Genomic DNA, 24,848 nt, shown 5'->3' with positions numbered 1-24,848 from the left:
GCCAGAACTTGATTTAGAAAATCTCTTTTTGGAAGCGATTCGTGTTTACACTTCACTGGTGTTAAGATTCTTTCTGGCACGGCATCGTTTCAGACACTCCTTCAAATGTGGCTTTCTTGAGGGGACACTAAACACAGCCATCGGTCTTATATGTGGCATGCGGGTGCAGTGCTGTTGGCATGCGCAAGGGGGCGCTCCGACTGTTCCTTCTGTTTGCCACAGTGGATCCTACATTATTCCGCTCAGCTGAAAAGCGTGACATTTTGGTTGCTGGGAGCTGGAGAGCAGGTATAAACCAACAGTTTGATAGAGTATCGTTTACATCAGCAGAGGGGTAAACGCATGGATACAATGCACTAAGGCAAACAAGGCTTATTCAAAATACATCCGTGCTTTATTTTTCTTTTCCAAATGCTGTCATAAATGATAATTACTTACATAATAAGTATATGTCCGTGTATAATAGCTATTTGCAATGTTCAATTTCTATATAATTATATGGATTGGATATGTCACCACCCACAATTTACATGTTTTCAAACTGACAGCTGAATGCCAGGCGCTTTTTGTTGTTGTGACAGGCAATGGGTTTTGAATACAAAACATCCATCTAATAGCTTTCAGATATTGCCTGGGGATAACGATATTCTGATTGAATATAGCTCCTTTTTTCCTTACATTACAATAGACATTACATTATTTATGGTCGGAATGCAATCACATAACACTCTCAGACTGATTTAAAAGCATTCAGGATAATCCTTTGCATATGCTTGGCACCAAATGATAAAAAAGCAAACAAAATGAATGTGATGTCCATTAGAATGGACACTGAGTCTACACGGGTTAATTGCGTAATCCGGCGAGCACAACTGCATCTTATTTAATTACGTCGCTGATATACAAGTCCTAGACATTTCCGCGGATTTCTTGTTTATGTGCACTTGCTATGAGGAATTCCATGCGCGTGACTGACAGATTCGTTTTGGCAGCTAGGAGGCGCATGTGGCTCGCGCTTGGGAACCAAACCTGAGAAAGATCCAAAGACAACACGTTGAAAGATGAAGAGGGTTGAAAAGTCTGCTTGGTTTGAGTGTGCAGTCTTCTGCTCTATAAGTAATACATAAATATTAATTTTAATTATTGTTAGTGGAGAAAGAAATGCGTTGTTTGTTATTATAAAAATATATTTTAATTATTTATTTATTTGTTTTTACTTTTTTACTATTAAAATCAAATCAAATTATTGTTATTCTCACATCACCTCGATTCAACAATGAAGTGTTGTAGTTAAACGCAAGGTCTACAACGTCGTAAATGCTTACAGGTTATACAAACATTAATGTGTGGAATTTTGTACATCCAAATAAATTATATGCATCATTTACACTTTAATTCACCAAAGCGTTACGCATACTCCTACTTGGATGTGCACAAATTTATTTATTTTTTCTCCCCACAAGTTGATCACTCTCTCTTCTCTCTGACTCATACGAACTCATCAGCCATTCAATCCTTATGACCAGAAATCCCGCAGCTCTGACCAGGGGCGTGTCTATTGGCGAATGAGACGCTTGACTGAAGTAGCGCTCAGCCAATTAATCCGTAGCTGTGCTGGTGCCTGGTGCTCCCATTGGTTGGCGAGGGGAGGGTGCTGCGGGAAAACCGAACAGCTAAGCGCTGATGCTTCAGTACTGTGCCAGCGGACCCCGCAGGAGCGCACCAGATATACTGGGACCTTTCAGATATCAGAGACTGTAGCTCTAATATAAAATGCATTTGTTGCATTAACTCTGTGGATTACGGTCTTGTGCTTTATCACACGCCAACTGATATCTATTTCTAGCAGTGTCAGTTTAATGTTCACTTGTGCCAGAAATTCGCTGCGAGTCTAAAGCTTGTTCGTGGAGGGAATCGCCTTGGGAAATCGGTCCTGTGTAAAGCAGCACGCAGACAGCATGGTTTTTGGCTGACAGCCCCGTTTAAGGAAAAATATTGCCCTACAACCAAAGCCTTACGCACGTCTGCGCCTTACCTTGGAAAAGAGGGTGATGGTTTTGCTGCGTTCTCCGCGGAGATAAAATATTCCAAGTGTCCTTTCCGGAGTGGAGATGTTTGTGTTTTTGCTCCTGCTGTGTCTCGCGGATGGGGTAGTTTCGCAGATACGTTACTCTGTGCCCGAGGAAGCGGAGCATGGCACGTTCGTGGGGAATATCGCAGAGGATTTGGGACTGGACCTTACAAAACTTTCATCCCGCCGCTTTCAGGTGGTGCCCAGCTCGCGGACGCCGTACCTGGAAGTAAACTTGGAGAACGGAGTGCTTTTCGTGAACGAGAAAATCGACCGGGAGCGCATCTGCAAGCAGAGCGCCAGCTGTTTGCTTCACCTGGAGGTGTTCCTGGAGAATCCACTCGAGCTGTTTCGCGTGGAGATCGAGGTGGTGGACATCAACGACAACCCGCCGAGCTTTCCAGAGACGGACTTCACCGTGGAAATATCCGAGAGCGCGACCCCTGGTACGCGTTTCCCTTTGGAGAGCGCGTTCGATCCGGATGTCGGTAGTAACGCATTGCGCACTTACGACATCACCACCAACAACTATTTCTACTTAGATGTGCAAACGCAGACTGACGGCAACAAATTCGCAGAGCTGGTTTTGGAAAAGCCACTTGACCGGGAACAACAGGCGATGCACCGTTACGTGCTCACGGCCGTGGACGGTGGTCAGCCTCCCCGGACAGGTACAGCGCTGCTTGTGGTCAGGGTGCTCGACTCCAACGACAACGTCCCCGTGTTTGATCAGCCGGTGTACTCTGTCAACCTGGCCGAGAACGCGCCCGTGGGCACGCTCGTCATCCAGCTGAACGCGACCGACTCAGACGAGGGCCCCAACGGAGAGGTCATTTACTCGTTTAGCAACCACATCTCGAGCAGGGTCAAGGAACTGTTCGATATCGACGCCCGAACGGGCCGTATAGAGGTCAGAGGTGAGGTGGACTTTGAGGAGAGCGGCCTCTATCAGATTTACGTGCAAGCAAAAGACATGGGACCTAACGCCGTGCCCGCGCACTGTAAAGTTTTGGTCAAAGTGACGGACGTGAACGACAATGCACCGGAGATCATCTTCAGCACCGTCACCGAGTCGGTGAGCGAGAACGCGGCCACGGGCACCGTCATCGCGCTCCTCAGCGTCACCGACAAAGACTCCGAAGACAACGGCCAGACGCATGTGGAGATTCTCGGAGATGTTCCTTTCAAGCTCAAAACCTCTTTCAGAAACTATTACACCATTGTGACCGACGGTCCTCTCAACCGAGAGACAGTGGAGGCGTACACTGTCACCGTGGTGGCGAGAGATAAAGGGATTCCATCTCTGGCGACCAGCAAATCAATCAAAGTGCACGTGTCTGACGAGAACGACAACGCGCCCACGTTTACGCAGCCTGTTTATGATGTGTACGTGACTGAAAACAACGTCCCCGGTGCTTACATCTACGCTGTCAGTGCTGTCGACCCTGATGTCGGACAGAATGCTTATATAACTTACTCCATAGTGGAGTGTGAAATCCAGGGTATGTCTGTGGTCACGTATGTGTCCATCAACTCAGAAAATGGGTATCTGTACGCCCTCAGATCGTTTGATTACGAGCAACTTAAAGACTTCAGTTTCATGGTGCAAGCAAGAGACTCGGGCAGCCCCGAGCTGTGGTCTAACGCCACGGTAAACGTCATTATAGTGGATCAGAACGATAACGCGCCGTCTGTGATTGCGCCTGTTGGAAAAAATGGCACTGCGCGGGAGCCTCTGCCGCGCTCTGCTGAACCAGGCTACTTAGTTACGCGCATTGTCGCCATGGATGCGGATGATGGAGAGAACGCGCGCTTGTCATACAGCATACAGAGAGGCAACGAGAATGGGATGTTCAGAATGGACTGGCGCACAGGGGAGTTGCGCACAGCCCGCCGGGTGTCAGTCAAACGGGACCCGCAGCAGCTGTACGAGCTGCTGATTGAAGTGAGGGATCACGGGCAGCCTCCCATGTCGTGCAGCGCGGTGGTGCAGGTTACACTCGTGGACAGTCTCGTAGAGGGCCACAGTGGAGAGCGCGGCACTGCCAAGGCCAAAGACGCGTCCCTGGATCTGACGCTCATCCTCATCATCGCGCTCGGCTCTGTTTCCTTCATCTTCCTCCTAGCTATGATCGTGCTGGCCGTGCGCTGTCAGAAGGACAAAAAGCTCAACATCTACAGCACCTGTCTGGCGAGCGACTGCTGCTGCCTGGTGGGCTGCGGATCGTGCGGGTCAGGCGGCTGCTGTGGTCGCCAGGCCAGGGCCGCACGGAAAAAGAAGAAGCTAAGCAAATCTGACATAATGCTGGTTCAGAGCACCAACACGGCCAACGTGAGCGTGGCGAGCGCTGCGCAGGTGCCCGTAGAGGAGTCAGGGAGCTTCGGCTCGCTCCATCAAAGTCAGAACTACTGTTATCAGGTCTGTTTAACTCCAGAATCGGCGAAAACGGACCTCATGTTCCTGAAGGCCTGCAGCCCGTCGCGCAGTAATGACACTGATCACAACCCGTGCGGAGCCATAGTGACCGGTTATACGGACCAACAGCAGCCGGACATCATATCCAACGGCAGCCTCCTCTCCAGTGAGGTATGAGCGCTTATAAAACTTACTCAAAGTATAGTTACCAACCAAACAACTCGTTTAAAAGAGGTCATGGAGTTTGTGTGTGTGTTTTATTTGTTTGTCTTTTGTTAATGACACTCAGAAAGCACTTCTCAGTTTTCTTTTCAGATTGTAATTATTAATCCGCCTTTGCATTATGTGGTTTTGCTAATCCTCACGATAATTAGAATTATTTTAAATCAAATATACATTTAGTGAATTAAAACAAAATCTTCAGGATAATGATTTCTGTTTATAAGTTCATAACTAGTTGCTTCCACTTGAACAACATCGATCTGTTTCACTTATTTCTAATTATTATCAGTCATTGCTATTATCATCTTCATCATTTTCTACATGGCCTATAGTGTGGAATTACCCATGTTGGAGTGTAAACATAGTGAGTCACTGAACTGATAGATTTGCATGTTTGTGAAAAGCTCTCGGGGTTATAGGCCATTAGATATGCCAGTCACGGTGTTGCAGAGCCCCACAAGAACAAAGATCCGTCTATAGTTGAATTCTGCTGAATAGCAGCAGAGCCTAATGATTTTGCCTATCCATAAAGTCCCTGCACTGCCCTCAGTGAGTGAATTCTGACCTGTGTTTCTTATTTATTTTTGACCTTACTATCTATTTTTTTAGTAGTATGATTTCTTGGATTAATAATGGTTGGGCCTGTTTTAAATCTTCACCTCTATTGCAGACAAAACACCAGAGAGCAGAACTCAGTTATTTGGTAGACCGACCAAGACGTGTTAACAGGTAAGCACTTAACGTAATTAACTCTAAACTTACTTTCCACTATAAAACAAAATAAAATCTGGAATTCCTTTCATAAATCCTCATCTAAACACACTTTGGATCACAAAACCTGACACTGAATTTTACAATTGAGATTTATACATCACCTGAATAAATAAGCTTTAGTACATTATGTATAATTTGTTAGGATAAGACAACACTTGACCAAGATACAAATACTTGAAATCCTGGAATATGAGCATTTAAAAAATCTATATTGAGACAATCACCTTCAAAAAGTCATAAATTAAGCTCTTAACAGTTCACATTGCTATTCAAAAAATGAATTTTTCTATGTTTGCATTAGAAAATGTATAAAATACCTTCATGTGACATGAACTTTACTTAGTATTCTAACAATTGTTGGCATAAAGAAAAATAGATATCTTTGGCTATTACTAAAGATATACCCATGCAACGCAAGACTGGTTTTGTGCTTCAGAGTCCCATATGAGCCACACACACACACATATATATATATATATATATATATATATATATATATATATATATATATATATATATATATATATATATATATATATATATATATATACACACTATCTATATATATATATATATATATATATATATATATATATATATATATATATATATATATATATATATATATACATATATACACACTATCGATCAAAAGTTTGGGGTCGGTTTTTCATGTTCATCAAGGCGGCATTTATTAAATGCAAAAAACATTATTTATTACATATTGTATGTAGTTTTGAATATGTAATTATTAGTCCAGTCATTATTGCTTTTATTACTATTAATAATATTATTAATAATAACAATAACAATAATAAATAATATTAGAGCAATTTCTGAAGGATCTTGTGACGAAGCTGAAAATCATCTTTAAAAACAATGAAATAAATTATTAAATTAAATTATAAACTACTTTTGAACAGTTATTTTATAGTGCAATAACACTTCACAATTTTTACTGTATTTTTGATTAAATAAATGCAGCCTTGGTGAGCAGGATAACCTTATATTAAAGCATTTAAAAATCCTACTGACCCCATACTTTTATATATAATAGTATATAAATATATACTGAATGTAGTCATTGAGACATTTCAATAAAGCAGTGGTTATGTAAGAGTGGTATGGTGTGGCAGCAAACTCAAACCCTCTCTTCTCTTTCAGCTCTGCATTTCAGGAGGCAGATATCGTAAGCTCGAAAGACAGCGGTCATGGAGACAGTGAACAGGGAGACAGCGACCATGACGCCATGCATCGCGGACATTCCTCTGGTATGTTACACAAAACTCAATTCCCTCTCGTTTTGTTACTGACTAACAGCAGAGCTTTTGAGCTTGTTGATTAAATTGCCCAGAACGACACGTTGAATGAATTCGAAATAGTTTGGCTGTTTTTTCATCCACACGAAATCAGAGCTCCTGATCAAGGCACGGTATGGCTTTAGATTCCCAGCAGAAATATTTAAGCCTCTGGGTATGTATGCGTGCGCACGCTTATAATCCAATTGTTTATGAATGCCTCCTGATAATAAGGATTTGGTTTAGTGGTACTATCTCCCTTTCACCCTCAGTCTCCAAAAGACATGATGGAATTTAGATCAGTCTGTCATCGGCTCTGTGGGAACGGGACCAAATAGGTTGAGCGGCAGCAAACAAACAAGCGATTCATTGACCGCTTGCGACCCCCCCCCCCCACACACACATTTCTCCTCTCCACCCTAATCCCTCAGCCCACATTCCACTGGCGGAGGACAAACTCCTCCACACCTTCAGAAGACCACATGTGGAGCTTTGGAAGTGCGACAATGCAAACGGTGCTTTGCTGCTAAATGACACCTCGCTTGAAATGCACGTGAAGTTGACTGTATAATGTAATTATGACATAGTTGGACACAAATGAATACAACCAAAAAAGTTGCATCTTATTATCATTAATTTCTCTTTTGGTTGAGCATATGTCCTCTGCTGTTATTCCAGAGCACCATATGCTGTGGCTGGACGGCTTCAGCTCTCATTTAGCCTGTTTTTGTGCTCAGTTAAACATTAGATTAAAATCAAGACTTTGTTTTCTGTACAAGGTCAGCAAGCCCATCTGCCTTAGTTGTCATAGGCCATCAAAGAACACTTGTCTTTAAAGATATAACTCTATAAAGTGGAAAAAGGGAATGTTGTCCCTACTAAAATGAATTGTTTTTGCTGCATACTATCTTTTTTAATTAAGATAATTGAAAGCGCCGCCTGGTATGCAGACTTGGAGAGCGTTCAGGAGTGCGCATTGTTCATTTTAATGAGAATTCGGTGGAAACTGCCTTCATCCTTTCAAATGTATTTCAGACATTTTGTTTTTTAACCAGCTGCTGTTTTATGGGCTTTCCGAAAGAGGAAATTTGAGTCATCCGAATGCTTAATGTGTCGCGCCGTGGATGTGTCCCCATCTAGCCATCTCCACTAGATTAAAAACAGCCCCAGATAAGCATCGCTTAATTTCTCTCTAATGCATAAAATGCATCTGTAATACATAGCGGAGCACTTGAGAGCTTCTCTGATGCAATGACACACCTGAATCATTTCATTCCACTTTCATTTCTTTTATCCCGAGGATCTGCCACGTTGCAACAGAATCTCTCATTTGGGTTGCAGGTCATGTTCGGAATTCAGAAACAGCTCACTGATCAGTAATTTATTTTCAGCCTGATGCATACCAATTAGCAAATGAAGGTTATTATCAGATCTAATGCTTCTGCTCTGAAAGCAGCAGAGCACATATAGGGAGAAGGAGATGTTTCCATGGACGGTTTGGTTTACAGTCCATTGCTACATCTTTAATCTAGAATTCTTTTTATCCGTCTCGCTTTCTCTGACTTTGTCATGCACAGTGTAAAGTGCTGGGAAAAAGCAAAGCCGGGTTTCAAACAACTTCAACATGTGCAAAATACGCTGTTTGAGTGCTTTACTTTTTGATGAAAGGCTTGCTGTTTTTATGGCCTTTTTGAGCATGGAGACTTTGTTTTAACATCTGCCTCACCGTGATCTGGTTATTGGCTTTTATTCTTGAGACTGCATGTATCTAACATGGGCTGTGTGACAATGGTCTTTGTGTAAATTATATACAACTATGGGAAAAATTAAAAGGCCACTTGGAATATTGGAAATGCCTCTGATTTTACGATATATTGTTATGTGTGGGATTATTCTGTAAACTACTGATGATATTTCTTCCAATTTTAAAATAAAAATTATGTATTTGTTAAATTAATTAACTAATTTTTTAATTCATTCATGTATTTATTTATTATTATTTATTTAATTAATATTTTTTTTAAATAAAACAAATAGGAACATTTATTATTAAGCATATTAGTTCACTTTTTTATTCTTCAAATTACAATAGTTATGGGAGACGCAATAGCGCAGGAGGTAGTGCTGATGCATCACAGCAAGAAGGTCGCTGGTTCGAGCTGTGTGGAGTTTGCATGTTCTCCCTGCGTTTGTGTGGGTTTCCTCCGGGTGCTCCGGTTTCCCCCACAGTCCAAAGACATGCGGTACAGGTGAATTGGTAAGACCAAATTGTCCGTGGTGTATGAGTGTGAGTGAGTGTGTATGGATGTTTCCCAGAGATGGGTTGTGGTTGGAAGGGCATCCGCTGCGTAAAACATGTGCTGAATAAGTTGGCGGTTCATTCAGCTGTGGCGACACCGGATTAATAAAGAGACTAAGCCGAAAAGAAAATTAATGATTGAATGAATGACAATAGTTTTTGGATTAAATGTTATCAGACCGGCGCCATGGTGACACAGTGGTTAGCACTGTCACCTCACAGCAAGAAGGTCGCTGGTTCGAGCCTCGGCTGGGCCAGTTGGCATTGTTGTGTGGAGTTTGCATGTTCTCCCCATGTTGGCATGGGTTTCCTCCGGGAGCTCTGGTTTCCCCCACAATCCAAGGACATGCGCTATGGGTGAATTGGGTAAACAAAATTGGCCGTAGTGTATGAGTGTGAAAGATTGTGTATGGGTGCTCCGGTTTCCCCCACAGTCCAAAGATATGCACTATAGGTGAATTGGGTAAACAAAATTGTGTGAATGGTAGAGTGTATAGATGTTTCCCAGTTCTGGGTTGCAGCTGGAAGGGCATCCGCTGTGTAAAGCATATGCTGGAATAGTTGGTGTTTTATTCCGCTGTGGTGAGCCCTGATAAGGAACTAAGCCAAAGGAAAATGATTGAATGTTATCAGACCATAATTGAATAAAACAAATATTTATATTTTACTCAATCCCACACTTCCAGAGAAATCCAGAGAACTTTAGTTTTCAAGTGGTCTCGCATGCAGATACACTTTGCAGTATTTAAAAATATATATTAATGGTTTATTTGAACACTGATAATTAAAAAAAAGGTTTATGAAGCACCAATCAGCACAATAAAATGTATGCAGTGTTAATGAGGAAAATATATATATATATATATATAAATAACACTATTAATTTAAATAATACTGTTAATTCAAATTCAACAGTATTTGTTTTAGGAAGTAGCCTCAATAATCATGATAGATTTCTTTAGAATATATAGAAAAATATTATTGACCCCAAATTTGCAAATGACAGGTGTAGTTTTTCAAATACATACTGTAAATAATGTATTAAATATCTTTTTTGTTAAATTCTAGCCAGATTTAATTAAGCACCTGCTTTAACCAATTAAATTTAAAACTCATTTTGAATAACTGACCCATGAGTAGGCAGCAACTTCACTTGTAATGTGGTTTAATAGACAAATACCAAAATGTCCTCACCCATTTAGATGACCAAAAACCTGAAATTAATACCAGGCATAAAACTAGCACACATTCTTCAACCACAGAAGACACAGCATTACATTTTCTTGCAATATTGAACCACAAGTCAACAATATAATTACTTTTCCAGTTTTTTTTTCACTGAGAAAAAAAAACTGACACTGGATGAGAACAGAGAGCAATTAATTTCAGAAAATGTCAGGAAATATCAAGATGTCTCCCTGCGATTACACAATGAGGAAGTGTCTTATCTCACACTCTCTAAATATCAAACTCTCTCTTTCTCTCTCTCTCTCTCTCTCTCTCTCTCTCTCCTCTCTCTCTCTCTCTCTCTCTCTCTCACCTGCTTTGTATGGCAGATATATATACACACAAAAAAAAACATTTGCTCACAGTCCTCGGAATATAAAACGAGATCACTGAAAATTGTCATAGATATATGCTTTTCCAAAAAATGAAAAATCAGTCATTATTTAATGTCCATCCATTAGTTCCAAATCTGTTTTGAATATTTGTAATGGGCCACATGCTAGGTTCACACCAAATGCATCACATCAGTTGCTCTAGTTTACTCACAGGATGTTTTTCACTTCAAGCTAATTTTCCACTTGAGTTGAATTACTCAAACTTGTGTGGAAGACCTGATAGAGGTGAATTCTTAACATTCATGCTGTCTGGTGGAAATGTGTCTGTATACATGTGAGCATTGACTTTGTAAACTACTCACATGAATACACTTGGTTTTGTTTTTGGTGTGAACCCAACATATTATAATTTAATCTCAACCATTGAGGACTTCGAGGACAATACATTCACTTTATACACATATACACTTCATCTACACAGATATATTCTATATATGTAACACTGAATTGCTGGACAACGGAGTTGAGGATCTTCACGTAGTTTATTAAATGGAGTTAACTTGTTAAAAAAGGTTCGGCGGTGGATCCACGCCTCACTTTGTCTCCTTAACCAATCACCTATTTCATAAAACTTATTTAAGGCAGATTAGCTCTCTAGCACTGTTCTTCTTGTTCTTTTGAACCCACCCTCCCTCCCTCTATATCCTCGTTTTCCATTCACAATCCTATAAGTCTTTCTTCACTCGCAGGTTGAATCGAGGGGTCCAATCACTCAACCAAAATATTACAGAGACGGTACCCCCACTCTGAGTCTCTGGGCATCATTGTAGGATGCCCGATCAACCTACATACCTGTTTATTGTTTATCCTCTTCCTTCCCTTTCATTACACGGTTCTCTTACCATCCCTTTCACCCTTTCATCCCTACAATAAAGTCTAGCTAAAATGTGACATGGTAGATGCAGGTGGTTTAGAGTAGTTAAGCATGCAACGGTCAAACAGGAAGCATAAGGGTAATCCAGAATCATAGTCAAAAACAGGCCAATGGTCAGTACAGTTGGCGAAATGAACATTAAAACAAAGCAAAGGGTCAAATTCGGCTAAACAAGACAAGACAAGAAGATGCTTCATAAAGTTACAGATGAACAAGACTCAAAGTGTGTGTGAAAAAGTGGTGTATAAATAGTTTGTGTAATGAGTCCTTGATTAGCGTCCAGCTTTGTGTGTATAATGAACGGAGAACCGTACAGGTGTGTGTGAGTTGCATGATGGGAATTGTGGTTTATATGGTGACAGAATTGTAGCCTATGATGGTGCATGTTAACCAGCAATCTGCAAGCCTGGATCGCCAGTGATCGTGACATACCACATGACTGCAGCTTATCTATGTTGATGTATAATAACTTCAACTGTTAAAAGCTTTTAGTTAATAGTTAATTAAAGTTGTTAGTAACTAATAAAGTTATAGTAACTAATAACCTTAAATTTTCTGATTTTGATTGTATGCAATAATGTGAACCTTTTGTAAAGCTGCTTTGAAACAATAATTTTAATAAATTATAATGCATATGCTGCAGGCGGTGTCATTGCACAAATTTGTGAATGTCATTATTATAGATTATTATTTTAGCGAACATTCTGAAGTGAAGTAAAGATTTCTCGTTCTCACTGCTCAGGTTAATAAGGAGTAGTGAACACTGTAGGGACCATGTAATTCTGAACACAGTTCATGCATAATGCTCTCATCTACCATGCTGGTTATCTGAGAACAGTGTGGTGCAAGGACAGGAACTGAGAACCACTGCTGTAATGATTTCTTAATTATCCCTAAATGCCCTTGCGATGACAAACAGCTTTGGTTTTAGATTAAACTTGATTGATAAGTTTTAAAATATATTTTAAGTGTTAATAAGTCAAAGGAAAACTGCTATATTTAAAAAAAATACTCAGTTGTTTAAAGGTTTTTCTCACTTTTTCTTGCAATACTATTCATTGATGAATTTTGCATATACGAATGCAATCAATCAAGACTAACCACAGAAATTCATGTGATTATTTGTAATTAAAACATTGATCATTAATCATTAATCATTGACTAGCATATATGTTCAAAAAGGCAGCAACAACAAAGCTTTATTAATTCTTTAATTTATTAAATCTTTTTTTTATTATTATTATTATTATTATTATTATTTTTGGGGGGTTTTCACCTTTAATGTATAGAACAGTAGACAGCACTGACAGGAAAGCATGGGGAGCAGAGAAAGGGAAAGGATTGGCATAGGAACGCAAGGTGGGAATCGAACTCGGGTCGCCGTGAGCACCGGAGTGCATGTGTCAACACACCAACCACCACACCACCCGCGCCGACCAAAAATGCCAATTTATTAAATTGAAAAGGCTGATACAAGGCGTGTAACGTTTCGAGCACACCGGCTCTTCATCAGAGTGTTCATCACAGTATGTTGCTCTTTTTGTACACTTCCGGATCACATGATCTCATACATTATCTCACCACAAAAAATAGAAAAATACACATTTTCAAATTATACACCTTACATATTTAAAACGAAAATGCAAAAACAAATAATAAATCACAAAATAAAGAAAAAGCATAACAGAATATAACAAAGAAATACAACAAAATATAGCCAAAAAACCATTACCATTTTAAACATTTAAAAAAAGGATGAATGTCAAACTTCTCATTTAAACCTCTTGGAGAAAATGTATCTAGAGTGAAAATCCAAAAGGCTTCACATTGTAACAGCAATTTACTAAGATCCCCTTTAACCTAACAACTTTAATCCCTATGTATTGTTGAGTGGAGACAGAATACCTAATAACCAGGGCCAGACAGAATCCGTGGACATTTTGTGCTCGTTCTGAGCAGAATATTGGAAAAAATCTCCAGATTTAGGCAGAATGATTTTGGGTGTCTCGTAACTAAAAACTTAATATGCTGAATAAAAAATAATACATTTTAAACTTTTATGTAATGTTTACAATGCAAATCCAATTAGATCTATTTATTTGGTAAACAAAGAAAGTCTCTCATATATCTACTAAAAGACAGAAATTATTACTTTACAAACTAAAAGTAAATCATATGAACATTTTCATATTAGTCACTGAAATTAATTTAAAAACTGAATAAATATAAATTTACACACATTTACACAAAACTGAATAAATAGACTCAACGATAGGCTGAAAATCTGCGCATTTCTGTGTGCGCAGATTCTGTGTGGGCCTACTCATAGCTAAAAAATGCTACGCAATCGGACTTCTAGGATCAGAAATACAAATGTTTAAAGGCCTACTCGTCTTACAGACAAACAAACCACTCAGGCACCACAACATATTGTCTGATGAAGAGCCGGTGTGCTCGAAATGTTAACCACCTTGTATCAGCTTTTTTTTAATGTAATAAATTAGCATTTTTGGAACTTTGGTGTTGCCGCCTTTTTGAATATTTATTTTTGCACTTTTTGCTGTTTGGCTGAGCACCAATTTAAAATGATGTGCATGCTTTTATGCATTTTTTAATCATTGACTAGCACTAATATATATTTTAAAATAAATTACTAATATAATTACAAATATATACAAATATACAATTAAAAAAAGGCTTGAATTATGGCAGAGTTTTCATTTTTGGGTGAACTATCCCTTTAATTTCTATCTTTATTGTTTGTTGTTGCCTATACCGGGGTCTGTAATTAGGAGGGTCTTACCCACCCCAGGCCTAAGTAGGTTGTTTGCATGTAGCTCCAAAGAGCTCTAATCCTCTTTTAAAGCAGAAACCCAAAGTCTGTGTATGCTGACCTGTCTTCTGTCTGAAGGGCTAGTCTGAGGATTAGCTGAGAACATTTTCCCCCCACACCACTGACTCGGCTCCATACCTTCAGCATCTCTGCTTAGCACTGCTTTGAAAATGGCACTTCATTAATCCTCCAGCTGTAATTACTGACTGTTTTAGACATGGGCTTTTTAGACGGGATTTAAAAAACCCTCACCTCTCGCTTCTTCTCAGATGCACGCAGTCAAAACGACACGGCTTACACCTGAGGGGGTAAAAGGCGTCGTGCAACTGTCACGCACAAACTAACAGGATCTTTTCCCTCATGCTGGCTTTGCTGTAACACCGTTGTAGCGCTAGCTTTGTGGTTTGTGAGGTTGTTTGTCATTGGATATTAGCAGCAGGCTGCTTGAATTACGTGATGCTAATTAAAATGTATTTTCAAAGGGATTCGTGATGTACTTTTGGGAGAGAAGTGCATTGCCAGATCTTGAAATTGTAAGGCCTTGAAAATGCTGCAAAATATTATATTTCAAAGCATTGATTGAAAGGGATATTATAGTCCATTCTTCCCTGTTGTGAAATGGCTTTTATGCAGGAGGGGATTGATTTTGGGATCATTGGGAAATGTTTAGATGGTTGTGGTTTGCTATTGGTGGATTTCATTAGACTGACAGGTTGATCCCGCCCACAGTGAACACTTAGAAGAGCAGAGATTTATATGTAATTCATTATATGTAATGAAGTTATATCTAATACACACCGCAATATTACATTTAATGTGTGTTTGACTTTGATTTTATAGAAATAGAATGCATATTAAATGCAAGTAAAGCATTTTTAATGTTTCAATTGGTTATTGTGAAATAAAAAGTCAAAATATGGATGAAATAATGATCTATAATTATTCAGTGTGACAGATAGTCTTGATGTATGAATGAAACAAGATATGAATTTTCATCTGTTATTATTTATATATATATATAAGATTAAGCGAGCATAAAACACGCTGTCATCTTTTAAAATATGTAAAAACATTGTGACTACCTAGTGATTTGAAGGTTAGAGGCGAAGTATACTGATTTAAAATGACAATTAATTGATATTATGGTGATGAACTGTGATTCTTATATATGTGATTACATTTATCCAATATATGAATAACCTTTGAACATTTTAGTGGGTGTATTTTTCTCTTTTTCTATATTATATTGCTGAAAAAATGAACTGAACTAGACGCATACTTCAGTACAGTAAAATTAATACAAATAAATTACATGTATTACAATTTGATGGTTGAAAATCATTTTTTCATTGACCATAAATATTTGGAATAAATAATATTAGATGCATATTTTCACTAGATATGCATCCCATCCATTGAAGTTTTTATTTAGTTTATTCGAGCATGGTGATGTAATATCTTATTGTGTCCCTCATTCTTTTTGGTCCTTTAATTGAGCCATCGGGAAAAGAGACAAAGCAGTAAAGGGGGTTATGGCCTTTATAATATATCCCTTCATCTTGTAGCTGGGCGGAAGAGAAGGAAAGAGAACAGAGGATGGGGTTTATCTGCAAGCTTGGAGTCTCTGAGAGTTTACCTTTGATGTCAAACAGAAAGAGAGAAAGCGAAAGAGAGACCTCAAGAGGAGATTACAGCATTGACTGCAGCCACTGGCTGCGAGCATGCTCTCTCCGCACGTGCTTTGATCAGAGTAATTTGTAATTTAAAATTCGCAAGAAAAGAGGAACACAAAACAATCTTTGATTAGCATGTCAAGTGCCAAAGACATTTCATGCACATGGCTTTTAATGTTTTCAAAGTGAATGACATGCATCTGGATTTACATATTTACAATGCTCGATTAAGACTGGAAAAGATGCTGGAAAACTCGATCTGATTGGTTGAATGAATGCAGAATGTTTCAGTTCTGGCTTTTATCTTGCAGTGTTGGGTAAGTTACCTGAAAAAAGCATATAATTACTAATTACATCATTAAAATTGTATTTAAATTACTGAAAAATAATCTAGTTACTCAATAAGTTATTAAATTGCTTGGCTCAACACAACTTAAAATTTAACGCATAAATGGACTATATAAATCTCAATGCTGCATAGATGATAGAAATTAAAGTCGACGACGACTTAAATCAGAGCCAAACTGATCATTTTAACTTTATTAAAAAATGTAACACTTTAAGAATAATAAGAAAAACACAAAATACTTCAAAGCAATGACACAAACGTTCATACATACCATATATCTACATCAATGTCTGACTCATTTCATTGTTCAACAATTAATTACTCTGCTTTTCTTGATTGATTGATCCAGAACTGTTGACTTAATCTACAGTATTTACACTTATAAGTGTAACTTATAAGTACATTAAAAGTAACTGTAAATGAAAAATAATCCCTTCCTTTACTTTTTTTGTGAAAAAGTAATCTAATTACAGTAACTAGTTATACTTTGTAACTAATTAAACCCAATACTGCTTGATGTTTTGGTTTACTGTATTTATTTATGTTTGTTTGTCCTGTTTTAAAGCTTCCAGTGCAATTGGGTTGATTTTATGTACACAGAAAAAATAAATCAAAGATGATTCCTTGGATTTACTCAATTTTTTTACGTTAGGTGGTTGTAAACAATTTATTTGGGCTGAATTTAAACGAACAAATTAAGTTGAACATTATTAATTTTAATTTGTTTGTTTAAATTCAACACAAATAAATTGTTTGCAACAGTTTTGCATGCAACACTTTTTTCAGTGTACAGTATGAAAACAAGTACATAATAAGTAACCAATTAAATGACATGAAAATGAAAAGTAATCCCTTACTTTACTTTTTCTGTGGAAAAGTAATCTAATTACAGTAACTAGTTACTTTGTAACTAATTACACACAACACTGCCTGATGCTTTGGTTTAGTGTATTTATTTGGTTGTTTGTCCTGTTTTAAAGCTTCCAGTGCAATTGGGTTGATTTTATGTACAGCACTTAAACAAGTACATTATAAGTAACTGTAATAAAATGACCTGAAAATGAAAAGTAATCTAATTACAGTGGTAACATCGTAACTATTTACACCCAACACTGCTTGATACTTCGGTTTAATGTATTTGTTTATGTTCATTTGTCTTGCTTTTAAAGCTCTTACAAGCTTCCAGTGCAATTGGATTGGTTTTATGTACAGTATTTAAACAAGTACATAAGTAACTGTACAGTAAATGAAAAGTAATCCCTTTATTTTTTTGTGGAAAAGTAATCTAATTACAGGAACTAGTTACTATGTGAATAATTACACCCAACACTGTTTGATGCTTTGGTTTAGTCTATTTATTCATGTTTGTTTGTCTTGTCTTAATACTTCCAGTGCAATTGGATTGGTTTTATATACAGTATTTAAACAAGTACATTATAAGTAACTGCACATCAAATGAAAAGTAATCCCTTACTTTTTTATGGAAAAGTAATCTAATTACAGTAACTAGTTACTTTGTAACTCATTACACCCAACACTGCTTGATGCTTTGGTTTAGTGTATTTATTTATATTTGTTTGTTTTGTTTTAATGCTTCCAGTGCAATTGGATTGATTTTAATGTACTGTATTTAAACAAGTACATTACAAATAGCTGTAATTAAATGACTTGAAATTGAAAAGTAATCCCTTACTTTAGTTTTTCCTGTGGAAAAGTAATCTAATTACAGTAACTATGTACTTTGTAACTCATTACACCCAGCACTGCTTGATGCTTTGGTTTAGTGTATTTATTTATGTTTGTTTGTCTTGTTTTAATGCTTCCAGTGCAATTGGATTGGTTTTATATACAGTATTTAAACAAGTACATTATAAGTGACTGCACATCAAATGAAAAGTAATCCCTTTATTTTTTCCAGTGGAAAAGTAATCTAATTACAGTAACTATGTACTTTGTAACTCATTACACCCAGCACTGCTTGATGCTTTGATTTAGTGTATTTATTTATATTCGTTTGTCTTGTTTTTAAAGCTCTTATAAGCTTCCAGTGCAATTGGGAGCTTGTTCTCATTCTCATCCACCCACATGGACAATTAAACACAAGCTAACCCATCTCTGTGTTCTCTCTCATAGGAGCAGACCTGTTCTCCAACTGCACAGAGGAGTGCAAAGCCCTCGGCCACTCAGATCGCTGCTGGATGCCAAGTTTCGTGCCCACCGAGGCACGACAGGGCGCCGATTACCGCAGCAACCTGCACGTGCCGGGCATGGACTCTGTGCCCGACTCTGAGGTATTTGAGGGCGAGTCGTTGGCGGGGGATCAGTCATTCTCAACCTTTGGCAAAGAGACGCCACACCACCCCAACCAGATGCACCAACATCAACACCATCAACACAACCTCAATGCTTCCACGCTAGAGAGGAAAGAGTTCGATGCACTTCTGTGTAACTCTCGCATGCCTTACAAAGCCGCCTGTCTGTGTGAGTATCTCAAAGAGAGAGCACTTTCCTCTCTCTTGATCTGACCCCAAAAAAACTTTCCAAATTAAAGGCCTCTATAGCGTGAAGTGCTGCTGAATTCTCCTCTAAAGCTCTCACACTTGCGCTCTCCTTCACCCATCTGCATCTGTTCATTCTTCATCTGCTGCTGCCTGACGTACACGCTTAAAAATAAAGGATCTGAAAAAAGCAAAGTCTTTTTAGCCCCCCCAAAGGGTTTCTTTTTTATTCCTTAATTCTTCAGAAAGCGTCTACTGGTGCTTTAAAGGTCTCTGGAGGACTGCTGGTTTTAAACGGACGAATCAATATGCTGATTTTAGGGACCTTTTAATGTAGGATCCAAGAACAGGTTTAATCTACAAAGAACCGGAAAGTAAGAAGTGAAGAAGAAAGATCCTTTATTTTTAAAAGTGTATTATTTGCATTTCTTCATCCATTTTCTTCATGTATCTTCAAATAATGTTATCAGGGTTGTGAGAGAAATACACAGTTGAAGAACTGACATGCTTTTTAATCATGGGTGCGAATTTAAATTGAATTGGAGGTTGAATTTGAATGTCAGAGAGAGGAATTTATTGAATGATAATTGAAGTAAAATCAATGCCAGTAATACATTCTGGAAAAATCAATCAAACAATCAATCAGTTTGTCTGTTTGTCTACGTTGTGATAAATGCTGTTCTTATTTAGAGTTTTCGTCTTGTTTCTAGTTCAAATATCTCATAATTCTTAAATCAAGAAGCATTTTGTAAACATGTAAGACGTATTGTGTTGTTGAAACCAAATCATAAGTTAAAATTAAGTGAGTTTTTCTTTAATCAAGCGAAATTATCTGCCAGTGGGATAAAAAACAACTTGTTTTCAGTTTGAAATAAGTTTCATTTACTCCATTTACCTTATTGGGAGATTATTTAGCTTAACTTAAGGAAAACCCCACTTGATTTTGACTTGTTATTACTGAAATTATTTCTTGTCTAAAAATGCTTCTTGATTCATGAATGTTTAGATATTTAGACGAGAAACAAGACAAAAACTTTATGTAAGAAAAACATTATTTCAAGTATTCATCCATACCCAACATTACATCAACATTTAACATTTGTTTGACCAAATTTAGTATTAACTGACCTCCAATTCAATTTCACTCTGCTTGATTGCATTCGCATGCAAACCTGTGGTACATAAAAGCATTCACAATTCAATTCAGAATGCCTCACAAGCCTGATAAATGAATTATCTTAAACAATGCATATGTTTTGAAACATTCACTATAAAATCATTCAGTATTCAAAAGCCCTAGTTGTGGAGTCATAATATAATTCAAAGTTAGATCAAACATTAAACCTCTCTCTGAAATCTGACCATAGGCAAAGATCCACCAGAGATTGACAATGCCGAAAATGAACTTGTAAAACACAGAGATAAAAGCAAGGCAGAAACTCCCTATTGTTTTGTACACTTATTGAGGCAACGTTTGACTAGTCATGCCAAACATCAGCTCGGAAGCTTGAAACAGACGCTCTCGAAAGGCCAGAGTTTATAAGGTTTAGCCTGCCAACCATTGTTTGTTGTTTTAGAGAGGATGAAGGTGGTTGCGGGATTGATTGAGATATTATCGACTGCTCTCGTTGTGTTAAAACCTTCAGACGCACGTCTCAGAAAAAAAGCGCTTCGAGGCTGTGTGGGTGGTGCGTTTAACTTTGAGGAAATAGTTTATGATTGTAGGCCTATGGTTGCACATCAAAGCTCAATGCTTCCGTATGGACCAGATACGTTATGTATTTCGCTGGCTAAAAAATAGCACTCTTTTAATAAGAGCAATTCCAGCGTTATGGATTTGACATTCGCAGTAAAAACTCAAATATAAATTCACAAGGAAAGTATATGTTAACATTATATTAAAACATCTGTTTATCTGGGTTGCATTAAGTCAACTTTAAATAATGTAAGACCTTATTAAGACCCTTGTGAATGAAATTACAGACTTATACAAGGCTAAACGCTAAAGTTTGTTTCCAAATGCCAGTAGAAAAATATTTACTTGCCCCATTAAAATTCAAATTTAGCTATGTCTTAGCCATATGTTTTAAATAATGTGTCCAAAGTATTAATACTTTAAAAAAAGACTTTAAAAATACTTTAAAAATACTTAAAAAAAAAAACTGATTTATCTAAATATACACAAAACAGTCTGTCCAGGTCAATGTCCTTAACATAAATGGTATATAAATACATAGAGAACATTTAGACTAATATTGTTGTTAGAAAGATAATTAAAATATGTTGGTAAATAGAGTTGTTAAATGCAACTTTTGTTCAAGGTTTTATTTATTTATTTATTTTAGATGGATTGCTGTACCGATTGGCTAGCTTTACTAAGACATAAGACAATTAAGATCTGTCTAAAATTAACACCTACAACACAATATTTCAGCAAATTTAAGACTTTTTAGGGCCTAAAATTTAGTTTTGAAATTTAAGACATTGGTAAGACTGGGTTTATATTTTCCAAATCAATTAAGAACAGAGTTATGGGATCAGAAAAATATCAGTCAGAAAAATATTAATCTGTAAACATTTTTTATATATTAATTGAGGGAAATAAACATGTGGTCTGGATTTGACCAAATAAGTCTGCGAGTTTACATTACACAACATAATTTGTAGAAATTCTGTGAATTAATCTGCACAACACAAAAGAAATGGAGTGAATTTCGAATAATAGATAACAAATAAAATAGAGGCATAGATAAATAAAATATAGCAAAAACAAAAGTGAATTATAGTTTTCAAGAATTCAGGTACAGTATACTGAATATACACTGCATAGTCCTTATTGTATATTATTCATTCATTTTCCTTTGGCTTAGTCTCTTTATTCATCAGTGGTCGCCACAGCAAATTAAACCGTCAACTTATCCAGCGGATACTCTTCCAGCTACAACCCAGTACTGGGAAAAGCCCATACACACTTAGACACACTCATATACTATGGCCAATTTAGTTTATTCAATTCACCTACAGTGCATGTCTTTGGACTGTGGGGAAAACCAGAGCACCAAGAGGAAACCCACATGAACACGGGGAGAACATGCAAACACCACACTGAAATGCCAACTGGCCCAGCCAGGATTTGAACAAGCAAACTTCTTGCTGTGAGGCGACAGTGCTAACCACTGAGTCACCATGTCGCCTATTGTATATTAGGTAAAAATCTTTTTTAAAGTTAAAAAACTATGTTTTAAACTCTGAAATATTCAAACATTTACATAGTCACAGGCCTTAAAAAGGACAGTTCACTCAAAAATGAAAATTTACTCACTATTTACTAACCCTTCATTTATATCAATAGTGTATAAGTTATTTAATTATCTTCTTTTTCTGTTCAACTTAAAAAATGAAACTCATAAACATTTGAAACAAGTGAAGGGTGTAACAAAAGTAGTCATTTTAATTTCTTTAAAAACACATGCAGATGATAAACTTTAACTCCATTGTGATTAAACTCTGCATTGACTATAATCAGCTATAATCTCAACTCAACATTGCATATACTGTGATGTGACTATTGCGGATGCACACATTGTGGTATCGATGCTGAAACGATATATTGTGCAGCCATAAATCAAATATACAGTTGAAGTCAGAATTATTAGCCCCCCTTTGAATTCTTTTTCTTTTTTAAATGTTTCCCAAATGATATTTAACAAAGAAAGAAAATTTAAACAGTATGTCTGATAATATTTTTTCTTCTGGAGAAAGTCTTGTTTGTTTTATTTTCGGCTAATATAAAAGCAGTTTTATGAACCTTTTTATGAACCATTTTAAGGTCAAAATTATTAGCCCCTTTATGCTAATTTTTTTTTCGACAGTCTACAGACTAAACCATTGTTACATACAATAACTTGCTGAATTACCCTAACCTGCCTAGTTAACCTAATTAACCTAGTTAAGCCTTTAAATGTAATTTTAAGCTGTATAGAATTGTCTTGAAAAATATCTAGTCAAATATTATTTACTGTCATCATGACAAAGATAAAATAAATCAGTCACTAGAGATGAGTTATTAAAACTATTATGTTTAGAAATGTGTTGAAAAAAATCTTCTCTTCATTAAACAGAAATTGAGGAAAAAAATAAATAGGGGGGGGCTAATAATTCTGACTTCAACTGTAATCAGACATTTTTGAGTATATTTACAATTCTGTCAAATACAAGCCTACACAAAGAACTTAGAAAGGGTTTTTAATGAACCATGTTTTGCATAGCGAGGTTGACATTTGCATGCAATTGCTCATAAACATTTCTTATTGCTTTTTCCCTTTTTTAGCGCGGAAAAGGATATGCTAGCTCCTTCCGAGTGGACATACCAGAGACGGCGTGATTTTGCACAATCAGTAAAACTGATGGAAAAGCAAAGAGCATCAAGTTTTCAGACTCTATTTCCAGAGGCGTCAGATGATCGTGCGTCGCCGCAGGCTTCAGGAGCCTTCGGGACCTCAACAAACTTGATGAAAGAGGCGGACTCGCAGAGCTAGATGCAAAGCTGGACATAACGCGCTTCTCAGCAGGACTGAGACGGAGGACAAATCTAGAAACACACGGAGGATAAGAAGACATGGAGAGAAACGAGAGGGCGATTATTCCTCTTGGCTTCTGCGTGTGCCTGTTTACAGCACTACTGTACATCGTGAAAAAAGACAAAAGACAATGTGAACGATGATGAGAACCACCTACAAAATGGAGATATATTCACTGAGCCCTTTAGTTGTTTATGTACACACACAGACACACACACACACACACACTCCACTAAAAAGCCAATTGTACAGGAAATTCATTTGTGCATTACAAATGCAATATTGTTCTTTTAGACATGACTGTTTTTATATTCTGTGTGCGGCTGTGTGTGTGATCAGGTGTTTTTCCCTAAATCTATTCCAACTCTTTGTCAAAAGAAGAAAAAAAATGCTACGGATTCCACGGAGGGATATTTTTCCGTCAGGGTTAAGTGTTCAACGTTGTGAGCGGGACAGCAGTGGCCTAAATCTTACTCTCTCAGACAATACGTAGGTTATATCACGTGTGAGAAGTCTTAACTGTACTCTTTTAAACTTCAAAATAAATATAAATCTATATCTCTAAATCTATCTATATATACTTTTTTCTGAAAGTGCGGTCTTCATTTTGCGCTGTTTTTCTCTCAAGTGTAGTGTGTAAAGGGAGCTGTAAGCATCGCTAATCCACTTTACAGGGGGTTCTTAACGTGACAGAAAGCCTTATCTCCAAACTTTTCATCCGTTTTTTTTTTCACTTTTGGATATCGAGATTCATGTCTATAAATAAAGAGGGGCGTAATATTTTAGATTTGAATACATGACAGTTGTGTGTTACTGTAGCCAAATAGATCCACTTGGAAATTTGAGGCCAAATACAAAAAGGTGCACACACACACACGCTGATACTGATTTTTACACACTTACGCAAACGCTCACACACACCTTAATACCAGGAGGTGACAAATAAACTGAAAAATGTATAATTACTCTTTAGACTCCTGTGTTTTATTTGTATGCTGGACTTCAATTCCAGTATAAAGCTGTGGTCACACTAGTTTTTCGCCCCATAGACTTCTATTTATATGCACGTGAATGCATCATATCGGAAACGCAACCTCGAGTGATAAGTTTCGCAGTTTGCTGCATAGCAAACTTCAAGCTTTGTGAACTCTGACCTGTGAAATTGCATTATGTGACTACGTGAGACCAATCAAAGATCGAAACATGACATCTCTGTACAGAAATTTTAAATATGGACCAATCGCTCGCTTTTTAAAAATGTCTAATCATCTTGTTTAATCCCGCCCCTTTTTGCAGCAGCAGATTCAAATGTCACTCGACATATCACTTGATTCGAAGC

At 37.4% G+C, this 24,848-nt stretch overlaps 1 protein-coding gene across 2 annotated transcripts; it reads left to right on the top strand.

The window, feature by feature from the left end:
* Window positions 1–1,707: 1,707 nt before the first annotated feature.
* Window positions 1,708–24,075, top strand: pcdh10b (protocadherin 10b). 2 transcript variants are annotated; one of them, XM_056472371.1, is made up of 5 exons: window positions 1,708–4,658; window positions 5,380–5,438; window positions 6,648–6,754; window positions 18,565–18,722; window positions 23,260–24,075. In XM_056472371.1, the coding sequence occupies exons 1-5, from the start codon at window positions 2,112–2,114 to the stop codon at window positions 23,311–23,313; spliced, it is 2,925 nt and encodes a 974-aa protein (XP_056328346.1). In that variant the 5' UTR covers window positions 1,708–2,111; the 3' UTR covers window positions 23,314–24,075. The 2 variants fall into 2 exon arrangements, with proteins under 2 accessions (XP_056328346.1, XP_056328345.1); XM_056472370.1 differs by having other exon boundaries at window positions 18,565–18,912.
* Window positions 24,076–24,848: the final 773 nt, after the last annotated feature.

The sequence above is a fragment of the Danio aesculapii genome, chromosome 14 (genome assembly GCF_903798145.1).
Source record: "Danio aesculapii chromosome 14, fDanAes4.1, whole genome shotgun sequence".
Classification (NCBI taxonomy): Eukaryota; Metazoa; Chordata; class Actinopteri; order Cypriniformes; family Danionidae; genus Danio; species Danio aesculapii.
Note: the sequence above shows the minus strand (reverse complement) of the source record. Positions and strands in the feature narration are given on the sequence as shown.